Here is a 20,848-nt window from a genome sequence, read left to right as displayed (position 1 = left end):
GACTGGAAGGGATGGGGGTACAGGGACAAGGCAGGGTAGGTGGCAGAGGAAGTCAGTGAGTTGACCTTGGTAATCTGTAGGCTGTACTGCCCTGTGTTCAACCTATCACTGTGTGTGCTGCTCCTGTTACTTGTACAGCTCCCTCATTGTGGAAATCAGAAAAGATTTTCTGTACTGAGTTAGTGACTTCACAGGAACTCATGTCTCTGGGGCTCCAGGGAGACCTTGTGGTGGCCTTCCACTACCTGAAGGGGGCGTACAAGAAAGCTGGGGAGGGACTTTTTACAAGGGCTTGTAGTAACGGGAGGAGGGGCAATGGCTTTAAGCTTGAGGAGGGGAGATTTTGGCTGGGGATGAGGAAGAAATTATTTACAGTGAGAGTGGGTGGTGAGACTCTGAAACAGACTGCCCAGGGAGGTTGTGGATGCTTCCTCCCTGCAGGTGTTCAAGGCCAGGTTGGAGGAGGCCTTGAGCAACCTGGGCTGGTGGGAGGTGGCCCTGCCCATAGCAGAGGGGTTAGAGCTGGATGATCTTTAAGGTCCCCTCCAACCCAACCCATTCCATGGATCTATGAATTGAGCCACATTACCTGCAGTGCTGTGGTTTGTGTGGTGGCTTGGGAAGTGCCTTCACACAGACTGGTGGTTCATCAGTGCTGATAAGGCTTTGGAGGATTTTTCCTTTTTTTTTTAATGTTTTTTTTTCTTCATCCTAAAGGTAAAAATGATCATGGAATCCCTTGTGGCTTGTCCTTCTGTTCTGGTTTGCTCCAGGCCAAATGGATTAGAGAAGTCAGTAGGCTACTTGGAAAGGGGATTGTGAATGGGGCACTCCTGGTACTCATTAAATCTCTCTGGCTGTCTTATTTCTGAAGTGGATCCCATGGTGGAGCTTTGGAGAGCCCTGCAGTCATTTATCTTCACAGTGCTCCCAGAGGGTAGGACTGTGCTAGTCTTTTATTAATTAGATCTTTGTGACTTGATCTGCAAGTGACTTCTCTGAGTATTTGGAGTCCAATATTGGCCCATTCTTCCTTTTTAAAGCAATTTGGCAATGTCAAGGCCACAGTTACTCTTTGGTACATTAAAAATACTTTATGTTTTTTTCCTTTCCTTCCCTGTACTCCCTCAAGGTTTGGAGTTTATTTTTTTCTTGCTTTTCTGAACATTCTGTTGAGGTGCAGTAGGGACACCAGTATCCATTTAAAAGAAAGAAATCACCATTGGTTTTTTCTAGGGTTTCTCATGAGCACTTCACTCTACTCTGGTAAGACCTCACCTGGAGTATTTCATCCAGCCTTGGAGCCCTCAACATGGGAATAACATGGACCTGATGGAGAGGGTCCAGAAGATGGACACAAAAATGATCAGGGGGCTGGAACACCTTTGCTACAAGGACAGGCTGAGGGAGTTGGGGTTTTTCAGCCTGGAGAAGAGAAGGCTCCAGGGAGACCTAAGTGTGGTCTTCCAATACCTGAAGGCTGCAGAGGGACTGTTTCCAAAGGCGTGCTGTGACAGGACCAGGGGCAATGGTTTGAAATGGGAGAAGAGCAGGTTTATACTGGATGTTAGGGACAAGGGTGGTGGAACACTGGCATAGGTTGTCTAGAGAGGTGGTTGAGGCCCCATCCCTGGAGATCTTCATGGTGAGGCTCAGCAAGGCTCTGAGCAACCTGATCTAGTGGAGGATGTCCCTGCTGACTGTAGGGAGTTGGACTAGATAACCTTTGGAGGTCCTTTCCAACTCAAACCATTTATGATTTGAGAAAGTAGCTTTGGATTTTTATTTTCCCCTTCTTTTTAATAACACATAATGGTAAAAAATACCTCTCTTATTATACCAATAATTTTGGAAGAAACAGTGCAGCTCTTGCAGCTGAACTTGTCAGATGGCATTGGCTCAATTTTTTGATCATCTTTGTCAGGACAGAGCCCTAGATTATGTTTGCACTAAAATTTCATCAAATAAAAAGTCCTAGTTGGCTCATTCCTTTTTCCTGAGAACATCATTTTGGCTTCTTGGGCTTGCAAATAGTTTCAGGCTTGCCAGACTATTTCATTTAGCATTGGTATGACAGCAGTGAGCAGCATGCTCACACACGTCAGCCAGCTGGGCTCAGGAGAACCTGCTTCCAAGATAAGAGATTGGTCAGAGCATGTCTGGTTTGTTGGAATCTCAGCTCTGAACAGATGACAGATCTGCATGAAGGTAGCAGCCTGCCTTTTGACAGGGATTTCAAGGGAATTGTTCTTTGTTGTATGGATCTGTTTATTCTATGTGGGCTGAGCTATTTTGCTCCTTTGCATTGTAACATGTCTGATATAAATACCTCCTTTTTTCATTCTGGTTCAATAACATTCTAACTGCACGTGGGCAGGACAGATTATTATGGAGCACTTCAGCTCCATTCAAGACTGGCTCTGTATCCTTGGGCAAATATCTCTCTTCCCCTATCTCAGAAGTAGCTGTGATCTTTCTCCCTTGTGGCCCCTTTCTATTCTGTGGGAATTTAGTTCTTTTTGGACGGTTGAAAATCAGCTCATCTCTGGTGTTTGCTCCTCAGGCTTTGGGCCAAAGTCAGTTTGGTGACTGTTTTAAGTGCTTTCAAATGCATACAAAGGGCTCACCTGTGTGAGTTGTTTCTGCTTTGCTCAGAGCAGGCTAAAATCTGTGTGTCTCCTGATCCTGTGTAACCCAGAGAGGCAATCCCCATGGTAAGGGCCATGTGCAGCTGCGTGGGTGTTGCCTATGTGTGTCTTGAAGGGCAAGCAGGGTTCAGACAAGTTAATTGAGCTGGGGCTTAGCATATGTCTCAGAGTGAAGTTAAGAGAGCTGCAGATGCTGTGTGGTGGAGGTATAGGACTGGAAGTCACATTTCTAGTCTGAATGAGGCAGAGCACAATTTGTGTCGTGCTTGACCTCATGCAAGGTCAGAATTCAGACCTGCAGGACAGAGAAAGCTTTTCACTAAGCGTCACAAGGGTTTAGCTTCTGATTGGGTAAAATAGGAAACTTTTCATAAATGCTGTGGGTGTTGGGTTTTTTTAGGGTTGTGAGAGCCTTTTGCTTGGGCTGCCTCTGAAGATAACTATAAAAAGGAATAGGAAAAGGAATAGCAGGCAAAGCCACTGACATGGAAAAATGAGGACTGACTTTGAAATTGGAAGACTGAAAATCTCTGACTTTCCCCAGTAGGACATCTGCCTTCTTAAAAGAGAAAGCTGTACACCAAGTTTTACTGTGTACAAGACAAATATTTGCTGTTGCTCTCCCACACTCTTAATCCTGTATTTACCAAACCTAAATGACTTGGGGTGAGATTCTGTCTAAAATGATCAAATAACTGCAGCAGTACAGGTGCCCGCCTCATGCAGTAAGCCTGTCTGATCCATGCTCTGAAAGCACCCAGAGATGCACATCTTGTACCTGCAACAACCTGCAGTGATGGCAGAGCTGGGAGCAGACACCTCCTTACTCCACCACTCCAGTGCCCTTTTCTAAATCATTTGTTTGAAATAAGGTTGGTAAAGGTGATGACTGCCTAAAAGAATTACAAGCACTTTCAAAACCAAGAACTTAGTATCATAGTATCAGTCAGGGTTGGAAGGGAGCACAAGGATCATCCAGTTCCAACCCCCCTGCCATGGGCAGGGACACCCCACACTAGATCAGGCTGGCCAACTTCTTATCCTCAAAAGGGAAAAATGCAACCAAGTCTCTTAGTTGAGAACTTCTGGAGTGTCGTTCTCAAGTACGTTCCTTGCATGGTTATTAGCTAATTCCTCTCCCAGTTCTCAGTGGCTATTGTTGCTTCCTTTTGTTGTGAAAAGATTCTTAGATTCATTTATAGGATGGTTGGGGTGTTCCAACCCCGCTTCTGTCACCAGGGACATGACTTTCACTTGCCCAGGTTGTTCAAGGATCCATCCAGCCTGCCTTTGAACGCCCCCAGGGAGGGAGCATTTGAGATCTCCCTGGGCAGCCTGTTCCATTGTTTCTCCACCCTCACTGTAAAGAATTTTTTTCCTAATAACCAGTCTGAATCTCCCTTCCTCAATCTTCAATCCATTCCCTCTTGGCCTGTCACTACAAGCCCTTGTAAAAGTCCCTTCCCAGTTTCTTGTAGGCCCCCTTCACCTGGAAGCCTGCTCTAAGGTTTCCCTAGAGCCTTCTCTTCTCCAGGCTGAACAGATTCAACTCTCTCGGCCTGTCCCCATAGGGAATTTTCTCCAGCCCTCTGGACATATTTGTGGCCCCCTCTGGACCCACTCCAGCAAGTCCATGTCCCTCATATGCTGGGGGCACCAGCACTGGACTCGGAACTGGACACATGGTTCAGTCTCGTGGAAATGGTTGGTGGCCTTATGGTGAGAGAAGCTTGCTGACTAGGTTAATGGAGAAGATCTAGAGATAACTTTTCTGTTGCTGAGTTCAGTAATCCCTCTTGAAAAATGCAGAAACAATCTCAAAGCACTTTTTGCTCTCTTCTTTTTAAACCACTAAAAAGGCATTTGGCTGCCTAAGGGAAATCCTGCCTGAAAAGGCTGCAGAAATTAGGGCAAAGGTGAAACTTCCTTGAACATAAAAGTGTTTTCACTACATACATGTTTTGGAAGCACAGAAACAGGGCTGGAAAGCACTGCTAATGGTTTCTTCACTCAAGAAGTAAAATACAATCATTGCAAGATTCTGAATAAGGAAACTGCAGCATGTCAGGAGTGTGGGAAGTGTCAAGTACTATAGGGACAGGCATTAAAGTACAGGGAAAGTTCCAGCCAGGACTTTCTAATTCACTACAAATTGCTCCTCCATCTCTATCAAATAATCAGCATGGGGCCCATGTGTTTTGGGAATGGATTCCTGTCAGTGGGTTGTGTGAGCTTCACACATTGCTGAGTCAGAGGTGTTGAGATCAAGATCACAAACAAAACTCACCCAGCACTGAACTGAGTGGAATGGGTCTCTGTCCTCAACTGGGGAGGGGACAAGTTCAAATTTCATGTGACCTGTGGCTACATCAGCAGTGACCATGGCTTTTAACTTGGTTCATGTGGCCTGTGTGGCAATTTACTGCAGATTGCTGCTTTAAGTTTGTTATTCCAGGTGTGTTTCTAGATAATGAGCAGCAAATAATGAATGTCATCAGACAAGGATCTGTGGTTTGAAGGTGACCTCTTCCATGCCAGCGTAGCAGTAGCTGCTGCTGGAATACATTGTCAGGGAAATGTAATAGCTGTAGGTAATGTTCAGTGTGATTTGTTTTCAGAGTGCTTGTCTAGACCTTTCTGTGACGTGGTGGTAATACTGCCTCAGGATTTGGATCACAGAGTGACAGAATGATAGCGGTTGGAAGGGACCTCCAGAGATCATTGAGTCCAACCCCCTATGCCAGAGTAGGGTCACCTAGGGCAGGCTGCACTGGAATGCATCCAGGTGGGTTTTGAAAATCTTCAGAGAAGGAGACTCCACAGCCCCTCTGGGCAGCCTGCTCCTGTGTGCTGTCATCCTCACCACAAAGTGGCTCCTTATGCTGAGGTGGAACCTTCTGTGTTCCAGCTTGTATCAGTTGTTCCTTGTCCTATCACTGGGCACCACAGGAAAGAGCCTGGCACCCTCAACTTGACACCCACCCCTCAGACATTTATAGATATTGATAAGATCCCTTCTCAGCCTTCTCAAGGCTATGGATGGTACTGTAAAGATGGCATACTGCAGCAGGAGTCAGATTCTCCTTGGGAGTTTCCATCTTCTGGAATGTTTTGTTGACTCCTAGTGTTTCCAAAGAGATTATCATTACACTGAACACTTTTATTTATTGCCTACATACAAAATACAGAGAGTAAAATGCTCTGAAGCCCTTAGTCTACTAAGTTAGTTAGTCTACTTCTACATGAGTTTTCCATATCTAGAGTGCTGGGATTGACAAAGAGCAAAAGAGTTTGACCAACGGAGATGCTCTTCAGTTGTGTGAAAAAATTCAGCAGTGAGATGTATCACAGAATCCTGGAGTGGCTCAGGTTGGAAGGGACCTCAGAGATCATCTACTCCAACCTCCCTGCCACCTCTCAACTAGACTCAGCTGCTCAAGGCCTCATCCCACCTGGCCTTGAACACCCCCAGGGAGGAGGCATCCATAACCTCCTTGGGCAGCCTTTTCCAGAGTTTTCCTTCCACATCAGAGCACAGCACCTGAAATCCAAGTAGTCTGCTGCATATTCTCCTTGGAGCTTTGGAAATGAGCAGTCATTTAGCTGGATCAGTAACTTCAGGTCCCATTTGGCTTCAGGTACCATGGCTGATGTATAAATTAGACTTCTAATTCTTCTCTGGAGAGCACTTTCCCCATCCTTGTCAGAAGGAGTTGGCACATCTTCAGCTTTGAAGTTCAAAATCTATTTCTTTGTCTGATGCAGTTCAGTCAAGCCTTCAAATATTGCACAGGTTTAAATGTTAATCTCCCCCTTTTGTTACACTTGCCATATTTTTTCCTGTACATTTGAAGTAAAGAAGGGTTTTTTCTTGTTTATTTGTAAGAAAAGTTTCAGCAGGGGGTGAGAATACAGTTTTGTTCTGGGTGAGTAATAGCTTATTACAGAGCAGAGAACAAAGCTTACAGAAATAAAACCAAGGGCAGCTTTGTTGTTGAAAAAGTGATTCAGACAAATCCAGCTTAGTTGGTTTTCCTGTGTTGCAGAAAGGAGGCTGAAATACCAGTAACAGAAAACTGGAAGGCTCTAAGGTCTTCAGTGCTCTCACAGTCACAGACAGTGTGCTCTGCCTTGAGCCAGTGTTTGCTTTCTTCCTGCTGTGACTGCCAAGAGGTTCTTCTGATGGTTTCTCATCTGTAAATCTTGGGCTTGACCAGCTTAGTCTTGTTTGTATTTGTGCCAGATCTGCTCTTCTCTGTTAGTGTTTACAGCTGTGTGTTTGGTACAGAGGACTTCAGTGGTTTCTTGACAATGTCTTGTTGAGACAATGTCTTGCTGAGAGAGCTGGCGGATTGCTGAGAGAGCTGGCGGATGTGCTAGCTAGGCCACTCTCCATCATTTTCCTCCAGTCCTGGCTCACTGGTGAGGTCCCAGATGACTGGAAACTGGCCAACGTGGTCCCCATCCACAAGAAGGGTCGGATGGAGGAACCTGGAAACTACAGGCCAGTCAGCCTGACCTCAGTGCCAGGGAAAGTGATGGAGCAGATTATCCTGGCAGCAATAACTGCGCACCTGAAGGATGGCCAAGGGCTCAGGTCCAGCCAACATGGATTCAGGAAGGGCAGATCCTGCCTCTCCAACCTGATCTCTTTCTATGATCAGGTGACCCGCCTGGTGGATGTGGGGAGGCCTGTGGATGTGGTCTACCTGGACTTCAGCAAGGCCTTTGACACCGTCCCCCACAGCAAACTGCTGACTAAGCTGTCAGCCTGTGGATTGGACCACTACACTCTGTGCTGGGTTAGGAACTGGCTGGAGGGCCGGGCCCAGAGAGTGGTCGTGAACGGTGCCGCATCCAGCTGGAGACCAGTCACCAGTGGTGTCCCCCAGGGATCAGTGCTGGGCCCTGTCCTCTTCAACATATTCGTTGATGATCTGGATGAAGGGGTAGAGTCAGTCATCAGCAAGTTTGCAGATGACACAAAGTTAGGGGCAGATGTTAGTCAGTTAGAGGGTAGAAAGGCTCTGCAGAGGGACCTCGACCGACTGGAAAGATGGGCAGAGTCCAATGGGATGGCTTTCAACAAGTCCAAGTGCCGAGTGCTGCACTTTGGCTATGGCAATCCCATGCAGAGCTATAGGCTGGGGTCGGAGTGGCTGGAGAGCTCCCAGACAGAGAGGGACCTGGGTGTGCTGATCGACAGCCACCTGAATATGAGCCAGCAGTGTGCTCAGGTGGCCAGGAGGGCCAATAGCATTCTGGCCTGCATTAGGAATAGTGTGGCCAGCAGGAGCAGGGAGGTCATAGTGCCCCTGTACTCTGCTCTGGTTAGGCCGCACCTTGAGTACTGTGTCCAGTTCTGGGCTCCTCAGTTTAAGAAGGACATTGAGACGCTTGAGCGTGTCCAGAGAAGGGCAACAAGGCTGGTGAGAGGCCTTGAACACAAGCCCTATGAGGAGAGGCTGAGGGAGCTGGGATTGTTTAGCCTGGAGAAGAGGAGGCTCAGGGGTGACCTTATTGCCCTCTACAACTACCTGAAGGGTGGTTGTAGCCAGGAGGGAGTTGGCCTCTTCTCTCAGGCAACCAGCACCAGAACAAGGGGACACAGTCTCAAGCTGCGCCATGGGAGGTTCAGACTCGAGGTGAGGAGGAAGTTCTTCACCGAGCGAGTCATTCGGCATTGGAATGTGCTGCCCAGGGAGGTGGTTGAGTCATCGACCCTGGAGGCGTTCAAGGGGAGATTGGACGTGGCACTTGGTGCCATGGTCTAGTCATGGCGTCTGCGGTGTCAGGTTGGACTCGATGATCCTCGAGGTCCTTTCCAACCTAAGTGATACTGTGATACTGTGACTTGTGTTTCACTGTTAGATGTTCTACTTGCCTTTAAGTTCTCTGTACCCTGAGTGGTCACAGTCTTTCTCTGCATCTGTTTAATTTGAATTTGTCTGCTTTGAGCAGATAAATGGGTGAATGCCTGGTACAGTGGTACAGTGGGAGTAGTTTCTAATCTCTTCCTGAAATGCTTTTGATGTATTACACATGATAGTGTAAGACAGAAAACATTTTCAGTGCATGTGTTGAGACAGCATATGATCAGTTGTTGCATTTTTTCTCCTGGTAAGTTGGGACATTCCAGAAGCAGGTACTTAGAAATTCAGTCAGAATTAGCCAGGATGAGCTGTGGCTCTTCCTTTTTCATTCTGTTTTTGCTTTTGGTTTGAATGTTACTGCCTCTGTTTCTGTGGCCTGTACCAGCCTTTCAGGCATGGGTGGTTGCAGCCATCACCATTAAACTTATCTCTCTCCAGGTGCATTTTTGTCTGGGGGCAGCAGACAGAGGCTGCTAATCAAACGCCTGGAATCCACTTTGAGCGAGATGAACTTTGCGATACGCAGCAGCTGAACCTTGTCGTGTTACCTCATTTGCTTCAGAAATTATTAGCTTTTAGTCAACAGTCTAAATGAGTTAATATTTGACCAGTGACCATAAATTTTCAGGGCCCCCGGATAGAAGCGTATGAGGACATGATTCCTGCCTAAAGGAATGGCCAGAAAATTGTATGAACTGGAAATGGTCATAAAACACAAGGGGGGCAAGGGGATGAAGGTCCCTGTGAGGCTGCTGACCTGGCCTATGACTCATTTCTGTGGGGTTTTCTGAAGTTTTCTTACTCTCCTTTGTTATGAATACCTGGATGGTTGGTTGTTTCTTTACTGGAGTTCATAGACTCATAAAATGGTTTGGATTGGAAGGGACCTTAAAGATCATCCAGTTTCAACCCCCTGCCATGGGCAGGGACACCTTGCACTAGACCAGGTTCCTCAAGGCCTCATCCAACCTGGCCTTGACCACCTCCAGGGAGGGGTCATGCACAACCTCCCTGGGCAACCTGTTCCAGTGTCTCCCCATCCTCATTGTAAAGAATTTCTTCCTCATCTCCAGTCTAAATCTCCCCTCCTAAAGCTTAAAGCCATTCCCTCTCACCTTGTATCTTGTTTTACAGTAGTGTACCCAGCAGCCCTAAGAGTTAACCTTTATCAGTTCCCTGTATAGTGAGAAAACAATGAGGGTGAAGAAGATGAGCTTTGCCTAGACTTATTGTCCAGGTCCTTTATCAAAAGGAGGAGCTATTTAAAACCCTCTGGTATCACGAGTGCTGGCCAAGCTGCTGTACCTTCTTCACACTGAAGAGTATTGTGGTGGTGATGGGCAGTGTTTTATCCAGTAAGCCAGCGGTGGGCACAGGCAGATAAATGTGTCTAGCATTATTCCTAATGCATTATTTCCCTTACATGGGGAAAAAAAAAAAAAAAAGTCTTTGCATCTAGGTTTTACAGACTGAACAGATGGAAAGGGGAGAAAAAGAGACCATGTTTTGGTGGTGGTGTGCACATTGGCTGGGGTTTTGTGGCTGTGACACTTAAACTAGCAGCTGTGAAACTCTCTAGCCTCGAATGAGGTGCAGCAGGAGGTTTCCCACAGATCCTCACTTGCTGGTTTTCATTAAAATTGGAGGGTAGCTTTTGATGCTTCTGCAAAGCTGCCTTTTCTTCCCCCCACAGCCCTCCCAGAACCATGTTGTATTTGGCTGTGGGTCTCTGGCTTGGTAAACTTCTGACTTTAAGGTTGCAGGTATAATCTTGCATGTGAAGCTGCCTATCTTTTTCTTATGGTAGTTTCTGTTAAGATGCTCTTTGAAAGGGCAGCATTGTTGCTAGGCTCTGTGAGCCATGTGTGTTAACAATCATATCTTCATGGTTCTCTGGGCAAAGCTTTGGTTACCATATGGTGTCACTTTAATTAAAATTTAAATGTGGAAATACAGTGGCCTGGAATTGGGTAATGAAGGATCTTTTGTGTCCACGTCCATACTAGTTCAGTTGTAGATGAAAGCTGCAGTTAAACAGCAGCTTCACCCAAGAGTGTGAATGGAAGGGATCTTTTTAGCATTAGGTGGACAGTTGTCCATAAGATAAGTGTCCAGCCTTTTTGCTGATGAGCTGAACATAGAAACAATGCCTTGAGACTCTTCTGGCCTCTTGGCTGCTGACCCCAAATTCTTCATAGAATGGCTTAGCCCAGGACGTGATTTTTGCCTTCTGGGCTGCATAAGTGCACTGCTGGCTCATGGTGAACTTCTCTTCAATCAATAATGATAAGTCTCTTCCTTCAGAGCTGTTCTCAACCCAACATCAAACTACAGAAAAGCTAGCCTTGTTAAAACAGTACTGCTGTTTCCCATCACATTCCCATAATGTAGACTCATTGAGGATTTCCAATGCCTTTTGTCATCCTTAAACCCACGTACAAGGTCTGAAATAGCTAACATTATACATGGAGTTATTCCAGTTCTAGTTACTCACCACTTCTCCCCATAGTTCCTGAAGATTTTGTAGCAGGGATAATTGTAAGGGGGCATCTTAAAATGTGAAGCTGTGTGCGAAGACTAACAGATCTCATCTGTAAAGGAACCAAAACATCTAATAATAAACCTCACTTGCTGTTGTTAAGCTAAATTTGGTACTTGATGGGCAACATTGTGCTTTAGTATGTGGTTTGGATTTCTCTTCTGTTTGAGGTAACTCTGTGTTACTTGTTTTGGTGGGATGAGAACCTACCAACTGGCTGTGCCACCACCACATCATTGAATCCTAGAACGGCTTTGGTTGGAAGAGACCTTTCAGATCATCAAATCCAGCCATTAAGCTGGCACTTCCAGGTCACTACTAAACCATGTCCCTCAGCACCACATCTACACATCTAAATACCTTCAAGGATGGGGAGTCCACCACTTCCCTGGGCAGCCTGTTTGAGTGCCTTACAACCCTTTTGGTGAAGAATAATTGCCTAATATCTACCCTAATCTACCCTGGCACAACTTGAGGCCCTGGGCACCCTGATCTAGTTGGAGGTGTCCCTCCTTACTGCAGGGGAGTTAGACAAGATGGCCTTTGAGGCTTCCTTCCAACCCAATTCAATCTGTGAATCTGTTTCCTCTTGTCCTGTTGCCTGTTACTTGAGAGAAGAGACTGACCCCCACCTCACTCTAACCTCCTTTCAGGTGGATGATTTTGTCCTTCTGTTGCCAACCAGACATGACACATTAATTTTTCCCCATGATAGCTTCCTTGTGTGTTCCTGCCAGAGTCCACTCAGAAGTGTCCAGTCCCTAAGTGTTGAACATTTTAACACTGACTCAGTTCCTGTTGATAGAGTGGCAAAGTCTCTATTTACAAAACACAGCTCTTGCTGCACGTCACCATCTCTACCCATGTGTGGACAGAGAATCAAACGAGCCCATTTCGATTGCATTTCAGGCTGGTGTGTATCCAACAGGGTCAGAGCCTCATTAACAAGAAGAACATGCAGCCACCGACCAAAGGGATTCAGAGTGTAACTAATTGATGCCCAGGGATTGTAGGTCATACCTTCACGAGGCACCCAGTGATGACAGAGGATGATTTAATTTGAAGCAATCGGCATGGTCCATCCCGAGCTGCCGCCGTGCCCCACTAATAACCTCTGCCTGGGGTATCGATAAAGGATGCTGCCCTTTGGGATCCCACAGGGGCCAGTGCTGGCAGCTGACAGTTGAGAGCGGTGGGGCTTCTCACTGCTCTGCAAGAAAGTAGGTCATGGCCAAAAGTAGCCTTGGCTGCCTTTGTGGAAGTGTGCCTGAGAGAGAGGAGTCAGCTGAGAAAGAGCTCGCGAGGGTTTCGCGTCTGTTTGTTCAGCCTCGCCTCGTTGCAGAGCAGCTGGCACTGCTGCTGAGAAGTGTGTCGGCGCTGCTGCTGAGAAGTGTGTCTGCTTTCCAGTATTTTCACAGAAAATATTTTTAGAAGTGAACGTGCAGCTCTTCGTTCTGCTCAGGGAAGCAGCAGATGCTTGTGGCCTTTTGTTTTTCTTAGGAATGTCAGGTTTTCGTCAGATCAGATGTTTCTGATAAACATTGCTTGTTCCCTTGCCTTCTTCACTGCCACTTGGCTGTAACTTGCTGGTGGGGGTGAGTTGGGAAAACTCAGGTGGGAAATGCATTTGAACTTGAGCTCTGGATGCAATATGTGAACCCTCTCATGCTTTATTAGTAGTAAGAAATACATAAACCCAAGTATTTTAACTCATTTTAGGACTCGCTCCTTCCTATCTCTTTCCCTGAAGCCTGGCACGTGTTCATGGCGTAGTGGACATTTCCATGGCAACAGACTGTGATGGCACTTGGAAAACTTGGACTTTTGATGGAGAATAAAGGAAGGCAGATTCACCCACATGCAAGATAACCCTGATTTCATGTGAAATTAAGAACTTGAGAGGAAAACAATATATGATACAGGCTTCCTGTGTTATAGTCTGTCATAGTGTATACCTTCAGGTCCCTTTCCCTTATGCTGAAGCCTGTCAGAAAGATCCTCTAAAGGCCTTCCTTCAAATTTTCCATGTTTCCAGGGGTTACATTTCCAAAGAAGCTTTTTCTGGAACATAATTTTTGGGCTGTTGCACAGCATGTGCCCAGATGGATGCTGCTTTGTGTTAATAAGTTGTTTAGGTTCAACAGATCTGTCCAGGTTTCACAACCCAGCTGTTTCCCTGCTACTTCTTGAGCAATTTTGTTCATGTAAGAAGAAATTAAATGAATAGAGCTCTGCCTTCACTTAGTCATTTTAGAAGCTGTCATTGCCTTTGCTGTCATTCTTTGTACTCCAGCAGCATGTGGGGGGTTGAGTTTGGGATTATTTATTTTTTTTGGAGTATCCACTTAAGGAAAAAGAGCAGCACTGGTTTCCCATTGCCTGAGTAAATCTAACCTAACCTGGCCTCTTTTTCCCCTTCCTATCTTACTGCTCATAGCCCTCATTGCTCTTGCTCATAAATGAGAGGTGGTTACCTTTCTGGCAGCAAATGATCCTGCCAGTTGGCTGAAAACAATTTGAGAAGTGCTGCCTTCTAAATGAATGAGTCCAGCTGTCACAGTATGTACTCTGTGAACCAAGAAGATGAATTTTGATTAGGCAGAAGCCCACTGACTTAGTTTCTCCTGATTTTGTTATCACTCTGCCATAATGGTTGAAGGAGCGGCGTCGCCGCCGTGGCTGGCAGGTCTCCACTCGTGCGTGTTTATAAAGAGCTGTCTGGGTTAGAAAAACCTCCCTAATCTGTTCAGGTGCCTGCTTTGAGAAGAGAACCCATTGTTTCTTTTAAAAGGCCTCTGCTCTGTGTGCTTTTAAGGAGCAATTTGGCAGCAAACCCATCTCTGACCGCTGATACAACCCAAGGTTTTGTTGGTGTTGTGTGGGGTGGGTTTTTTGAGATCCTGACTCAGCCCTGCAGCTTCCTGGGCTGGACTTTGTCTCTGTTCAGGTGCCTCAGTTGAGTGCTACCTGACTGGTGAGGTGACCCTAGTGGTGGTGGCATGCTCTGTCGTGCCAGCTACATGCCCAGATCACATCCTGGCTTTGTGAAATGACTGACAGTTGTGGGCCTGCCCTGTCGTGTAACTGAAGGCTCACTCTTACTTCAGGTGTGCTGGAAGCTTTCACGTCCTAAGGAAGGCTGTGGGGAGGGAGCAGCCTGATATCTCTCCCCTTTCAATGTCAGAAAGCCCCTTCAGAAGAGAGAGCAGCAGAACAATGCTGCAGACATTTTCTCAGAAAGCCTGAGAGAGGAGGAGCTTAGTCTGTGGTGTCCTTTCTAGAAACAGAGAACATTACCCCAACTTCAGCTGCCATCCCAGTTCCCTCTTCTGTGGAATTGCTGCTTGTGAATTAAGTAGCTAAAGGGCCCTCCTGGGACTCTCTTCATCACCCCAAGCTCCTCTCCAGAGAATCTGTGCCTCTGTTTCTCTTAGTTGTTGGTAGTTACCATGTGGGCTCCCCTACCCATTTCCTGAGGTAAAGGGAAAATCTGGGTTATTTCAGAAAAGACAGTGAATTTGATTACCAAAAGAGTTTGCTGGCTTTATGTCTGTTGTCAGAGGTCCCTTCTGAATTGTCACTTCTGATGAGCAGCAATGATCTTTGCCTTTTAGCTCTTCATGCAAGCTCCCCTTTCAGTTGCTGCTAAGGCAGTTGTGCAACCTCTCAAGCTGCTTGACCCGGGGTAGCACTGTCCTGTGTCTGACAGCAACACTGAAAAGAAACCTCTCCCAGTTCTCAGGCTCCATGAGCCTTGTTTTTGTGGGCTGGCTGTGACTTAAATTCCCAGGGTGCTGATGATTCAGACAAACTTGTATTATATTATTAGTAAATTATGTACTATTAAAATCCTTACAGTGATGTTAGAGCTCCCTTTTATTTCCATGGTTTGATTCTGTTATGACTAATTATTTCATTTTTAATGCTTCATTTTCTGTAGAAACTAGATGCCAAATCACTTATAAAGCTGAACTTTGCTAAAAACAGTGAAGGTAAGTGCAGTAATTTTCTGTGGGGTTTTGTTGGTGGTGTTCTGTTTGGTTGGTTGGTTGGTTGTTTTTTTCCATCGATGAATGCTTTAATGATGAATGATGAATGCTCTTTGGTCTTACTCATGGTAAAGTTCTGTAGTTTGTGTTCTCTGTCCTGGTTTTTATTTCTTGAGAATCACTGCTCCTTGCAAATGACAAGTTTACCTTGGAAGTTCCATTTCTGGTTGTCTTTACACTGGAGAGCTGTAAATTATTCATCCATTTTGCTTTACTCCAGTACCATGCAGCCAGGTACTGTTTACTTGAAGGGAAAATGTCAGAAAAGGCTGAATTTCTATAATGTGCTATCCAAATTTCTGACTTGCCCGTGGCAATATCTGCTGTTCACTTGGTTTTGAGCAACTTTGTGTTTATCAAACGAATTAGACTTAAATAAACACGTGGGATTTTTACCCACAGCAGCATGCAAGACAGCAGCCTCCAGTTTTATTTCTGCAGGGTTCAAGATGTAAAATTTGCCTCCCCAGAGGGGATGCTAGGAATAAAAGATCAGATGATTCCATCTTGTACAAGTGGCAGGGATTAAATGGGAGTAGAATTCTGGAGTGTCTGCTCTTCCCAGACCACACCACAAATACTTCATCCAGTTCTGGTGTCCCCATCATAAGAAGGACACAGAGCTGTTGGAGTGAGTCCAGAGGAGGGCCACAAAGATGGTACAAGGACTGGAGTACCTCTGCTATAAAGGCAGGCTGAGGAAGCTGGGCTTGTTCAATCTGGAGAAGAGAAGATTCTGGAGGGACCTTTGATCTGCCTTCCAATACCTGAGGGGATCCTACAGGAAGGCTGCAAAAGGACCTTTTGTGAGGGTGTCTAGAAGTAGGACTAGGGAGAATGGTTTGAAGCTGAGGGAGAGCAGGGTTAGACTGGATCTTAGGAAGTTCTTCGGTACAGGGGTGGTGAGACTCTGGAACAGGTTGTTCAGGGATGTTGTGGATGCCTCCTCCCTGGGGGTGTTCAAGGCCAGGTTTGATGAGGTCTTGAGCAGCTGAGTCTAGTTGAGAGGTGTCCCTGCCCATGGCAGGGAAGTTGGAGTAGATGATCTCTGAGGTCCCTTCCAACCTAAGCCATTCTATGATTCTCCTTAGTAAATTCCATGGACTACAAAGTCTTGTCTCTAACTGATGGATTTCTTCTGTGTGTTGTGCTCCATCTGTCACAAGAGAGGGTGTTAAAAATGATCCATAGTCAATGTGGCCAAGGTTTTTCAAAGATCCTCTGGCACTGTGCTTTCCTTGAAGAAGTCTGGTTCATAATGCTGGGGTTGAGTGGTGGCAGTCCTGCAGTATCAGAAGCTTTTCCTTACAAAGGCTCATACTGTGTCATTGCAAGAGAATATGTGACAAAAGAGGAAGAGTCAGATGTTGCATTTCTGTCTAGCAGCAAACCTTTCTTTAAATCTTAACATGTAGAATGGTTTCAGAACAAGAGGACACAGTCTCAGGCTGTGCCAGGGGAGGTTTAGGCTGAAGGTCAGGAGGAAGTTTTACACAGAGAGAGTGATTGCCCATTGGAATGTGCTGCCCAAGGAGGTGGTGGAGTCACCATCACTGGAGGTGTTCAGGAGGAGACTTGACAGGGTGCTTGGTTGCATGGGTTAGTTGGTTGGGTGGTGTTGGATGATAGGTTGGACGTGATGATCTTGAAGGTCTCTTCCAACCTGGTCTGGTCTGGTCTAGTCTAGTCTAGTCTATGGAGCATTTTCTCTGTTCATACCTGCATGAGAGAAGTGGTCTTCAGATATTGCATCTTACCCTATTTGATGAGCCCTCCTTAGCTGACTATCTTCTCTCCAGAAAAAGAAGGGTGTGCCCTCAGCAGCTCTGCTTTTGCTAGAACTGAAAACGTGGTGATTTGCTCTGTTTTGTGCAGCCGGTGTGAGGCCTCGCATTATATCAGCGTGTTTCTGTGTCCAGCAGTTGGGCTGTACCCTGATGTCACTTCCAAAAGTCTGTTTCCAGAATTCCTCTTCAATTTCAGTCCCTTGTGGCAGTCCCTTCGGCTCTGGTGGCATTAACAAAAACAGTCCTCAGCTTTTACCTGCATCTGTGTGCTGGAGGTCAGGGTGCCTCCTCCAGCTGAGCAGTTAATGGTAAATACTCAGTAGGTGCTTGCCTCTCCTAGCTTTGCAGGTGCTGTGAGCAGTCTCTGTTCTGGTGGCCCTGCTGGTTTCGATTTTCAGATGGTAATTAGGAAAAAAAGAACCAAACAGGCCCAAGCTATTAAAAAAAATCTCACCCAAACCCCAGACCTAGCAAACTGATCAAGTATTAATAACCTTCTTCTAATTGCTTTCTGCTGAGAGCATCCAGACATTTTTCTTTTTCCCTGCACATTGCCTTCCCTCACTTTTCTTGTTGTTGATGTGCTTAATATTTATGCTGCCCCTCCTGGGAAAATTCACAGCTTGATTAGAGCAGGAGCTGAGTTCCTTATTGAATAACGTGTGCAGATTTAATGGCATTCTGCTTCCACGTTTGAATACAAAATGCTCTCCTCTCCTAAAAGCACAACAGCTGCTGGGAACTTTTCTGTAGGACTGAAGCTAAACTTTTATTCCTGGGAGTGATGCTGAGAATAGAACAGTGGGCACCTTACAAGGTACAGATTCGTGCTATCAGTAGAACTTTGATTAGATTACAGGTTCACAGATTGCACTGGGTTGGAAGGGACCCTCAAAAGGCATCTTGTCCAACCCCCCTGCAGTCAGCAGGGACACATCCAACTACATCAGGCTGCCCAGGGACACATCCAGTCTGATCTTGAATGTTTCCAGGGACAGGGCCTCAACCACATCCCTGGGCAACCTGTTCCAATATTTTACCACTCTCATTGTGCAGAACTTCTTCCTGATTCTCAACCTAAATCTCCCCTGCTCCAGTTTCAAAACATTGCCCCTCATTTTGCCACTGCAATCCCTTCTAAACAGTCCCTCCCCAGCCTTCCTGTAGGTCCCCTTTAGATATTGAAATGTAGCTCTATGGTCTCCCTGTAGCTTTCTCTTCTGCATGCTGAACAGCCCCAGTTCTTTCAGTCTATCTTCATAGGGCTCTAGCCCTCTTTGTGGCCCTCCTCTGGACATGCTTTATCAGGTCTATGTCTCCCTTGTGTTGGGAGCCCCAGAGCTGGACCAACTGTATTGTGATACTTCACAGACACCAAACAAATTGGGCAAAGTTTTTAGCTGGGGAATTGAAGGCAGTGGAAAACTGCATTTTCATTGTTTGCTTTATAGTTCTCCTATGTGTTACTTATTTGGCACTGAAGAATCAAAGTGTAGTTAAAACACCCTTGAATACACTCTGAAGTTATACTTTGTATTAACAATTCATGTCTGTATCTTTCCCAGGGTACAGACAGTAGCTGTTTCAAACCAGCCATGGGGACTTCATAGCAAATTTAAACCTTTTTTATCTCCCATCAGGTAAATATCACTGTCCAGTGCTGTTCACTGTATTCACCAATAACTCCCATATTGTGGCCATCAAGACAACTGGAAATGTGTTTGCCTATGAGGTAGGTTCTCTGTTGCACTTCTTTATTAATATTTGATACTTGATGCTCAAGATCAGAAAATGCATTAGAAAGACATCCTGATCTCCAGGCTGGTGCAGAATGGGTTTGATGGGTGTACCATTCAGTGGATAAAGAACTGGCTTGATGGCTGCACCCAAAAGGTGGTTGTCAATGGCTCCATGTCCAAGTGGAGGCCAGTGACGAATCCCTCAGGGATCAGTACTGGGTCCAGTCTTGTTTAACATCTTTGTTGGCTATATGGACAGTGGCATTGAGTGTACCCTCAGCAAGTTTGCTGATGACACCAAGCTGTGTGGTACAGCAGACATGCTGGAGGGAAGGGAGGCCATCCGGAGGGACCTGGACAGGCTGCAGAGCTGGATCCATGACAACCTCATGAGGTTCAACAAGACCAAATGCAAGGTCCTGCATCTGGTTCAGGGCAATCCCAAGCACCAATACAGGCTGGTCAGCGACTGGCTTGAAAGCAGCCCTGAAGAAAAGGAGGTGGGGGTGCTGGTGAATGAGAAGCTCAACATGAGCCAGCAGTGAGCACTTGCAGTCCAGAAAGGCAACCACATCTTGGGCTGCATCAAGAGAAGCATAGCCAGCAGGTCAAGGGAGGTGATTCTCCCCCTCTACTCCACTCTGGTGAGACCCCACCTGGAGTACTGTGTCCAGTTTTGGAGTCCTTATTACAGGAAGGATCTGGAGGTGCTGGAAGGTGTCCAGAAAAGGTCCAAGAGGATAAGCAGAGGGTTGGAGCACCTCTCCTATGAGGACAGACTGAGGGAGTTGGGGCTATTCAGTCTGGAGAAGAGAAGGCTCTGAGGAGACCTAATTGGGGCCTTCCATTATCTTAAGAGGGCCTACAAGAAAGCTGTTGAGGGTGTCAGGGAGTGACAGGACTGGGGGGAAAGGAACAAAAATAGAAATGGGTAGATTCAGATTGGATGTTAGGAAGAAGTTCTTCCCCATGAAGTTGGTGAGACACTGGAGCAGGTTGCCCAGGGAGGTGGTAGAAGCCTCTGGAGGTTTTTAAGGCCAGGCTAGATGTGGCTCTGGGCAACCTGATCTAGTATGAGGGGTCCCTGCCATGGCAGGGGGATTGGTACTAGATGATCCTTGAGGCCCCTTCCAACCCTAACAATTCTATGATAGGTAACTTCTTTTCTTGTTTTACAGCCAGGAAAATTAAAGTTTAAGGAGATGAACTGACTTTACAAATTGGTGTCCAGCTTTTGCCCTCAGAACATGAACAACCCTAGAATGTGATTAAAAAGCTATTTTCAAACCTTTTCCTAAGTTAATCTGCGTGCACTGAGTCTTCTAAACCAAAATGAGCAACTTTTATATGCTCCTCAGCTGAACTACAGGCAAATTTTCTGTTGTCTTCTTTCTGACACGGTCATCACAACCCCACAATGCTTAATTTCTATTTATTTCAATTAATAATAAAAAAGAGAGATTTTTAGCTGGAGCTGGGGGAAAAAAGCAGACAGAATGCCTCAATGGACACTTGAACTGCATTTGTCTTTGTGTTTTGTGAATATTTATGCAAACCCAGGTGGAATTTTAGTTGGGATTTGTTTGTATAATCCTTACTGTAAAACAGGGTTTATATATTTTTTCAGTGGCAAATGAAACTTTCAGTTACTGGATCCATATCCAGCATTACAAAAAGCCTGAAGGGTGAAGCATCTGCTTTTTGAAACCTGTTGATAAGAGTAGGCCTTTTAGATACTGAGAGGGGAACATAGTGAAGCCATTGCAATCAAGGAAAAGGCTGAATTCACCATGGATTTGCAAACCAGCTGCTTTGCGCTTGAATTGTCTTCATCCCAGCTGTGAGAGCAGTCAAAATGAGGTTGAAATAGAAAGTTTCTTCTGTTCCTTCTGAAATCCTGACACTTTGATTGCTGTGCTTAAAAGGCAAGAAGGAGCTTAAGAGCAGTCTTTGTTGCAGGTAGACTTCCATAGTCCTCTCTGTATGATGTATTTGTTTGTAATGACAAAGCTTTTGTTCCACATTGATTCTCACTGTGAAATAACACTCTGCAGCTTTGTTGAGCAACAGGAGATTTTCTCAGAGAATCATTCAGGTTGGAAAAGCCCTTTGAGATCACTGAGTCCCACTGCAACCCAACTACCATGGCCACTAAACTGTATCCTGAAGCACCACATCTACAGCTTCTTGGACACCTCCAGGGATCATGACTC

At 45.9% G+C, this 20,848-nt stretch overlaps 1 protein-coding gene across 1 annotated transcript in view; it reads left to right on the top strand.

Annotated features, from left to right (window-relative positions):
- Nucleotides 1–20,848, top strand: part of PPIL2 (peptidylprolyl isomerase like 2) — an 88,984-nt gene that overhangs the window by 5,243 nt on the left and 62,893 nt on the right. The window contains exons 6-7 of the mRNA XM_068157282.1: nt 15,001–15,052; nt 18,537–18,628. Of these exons, the coding sequence (XP_068013383.1) occupies nt 15,001–15,052; nt 18,537–18,628 (144 nt within the window). The remainder of the gene's footprint in view (nt 1–15,000; nt 15,053–18,536; nt 18,629–20,848) is intronic.

Source organism: Melanerpes formicivorus, unplaced genomic scaffold, assembly GCF_026170545.1.
Source record: "Melanerpes formicivorus ecotype bairdi unplaced genomic scaffold, bMelFor1.0.p_v2 SCAF_36, whole genome shotgun sequence".
NCBI lineage: Eukaryota > Metazoa > Chordata > Aves > Piciformes > Picidae > Melanerpes > Melanerpes formicivorus.
This window is presented reverse-complemented; position numbering and strand designations above follow the sequence as displayed.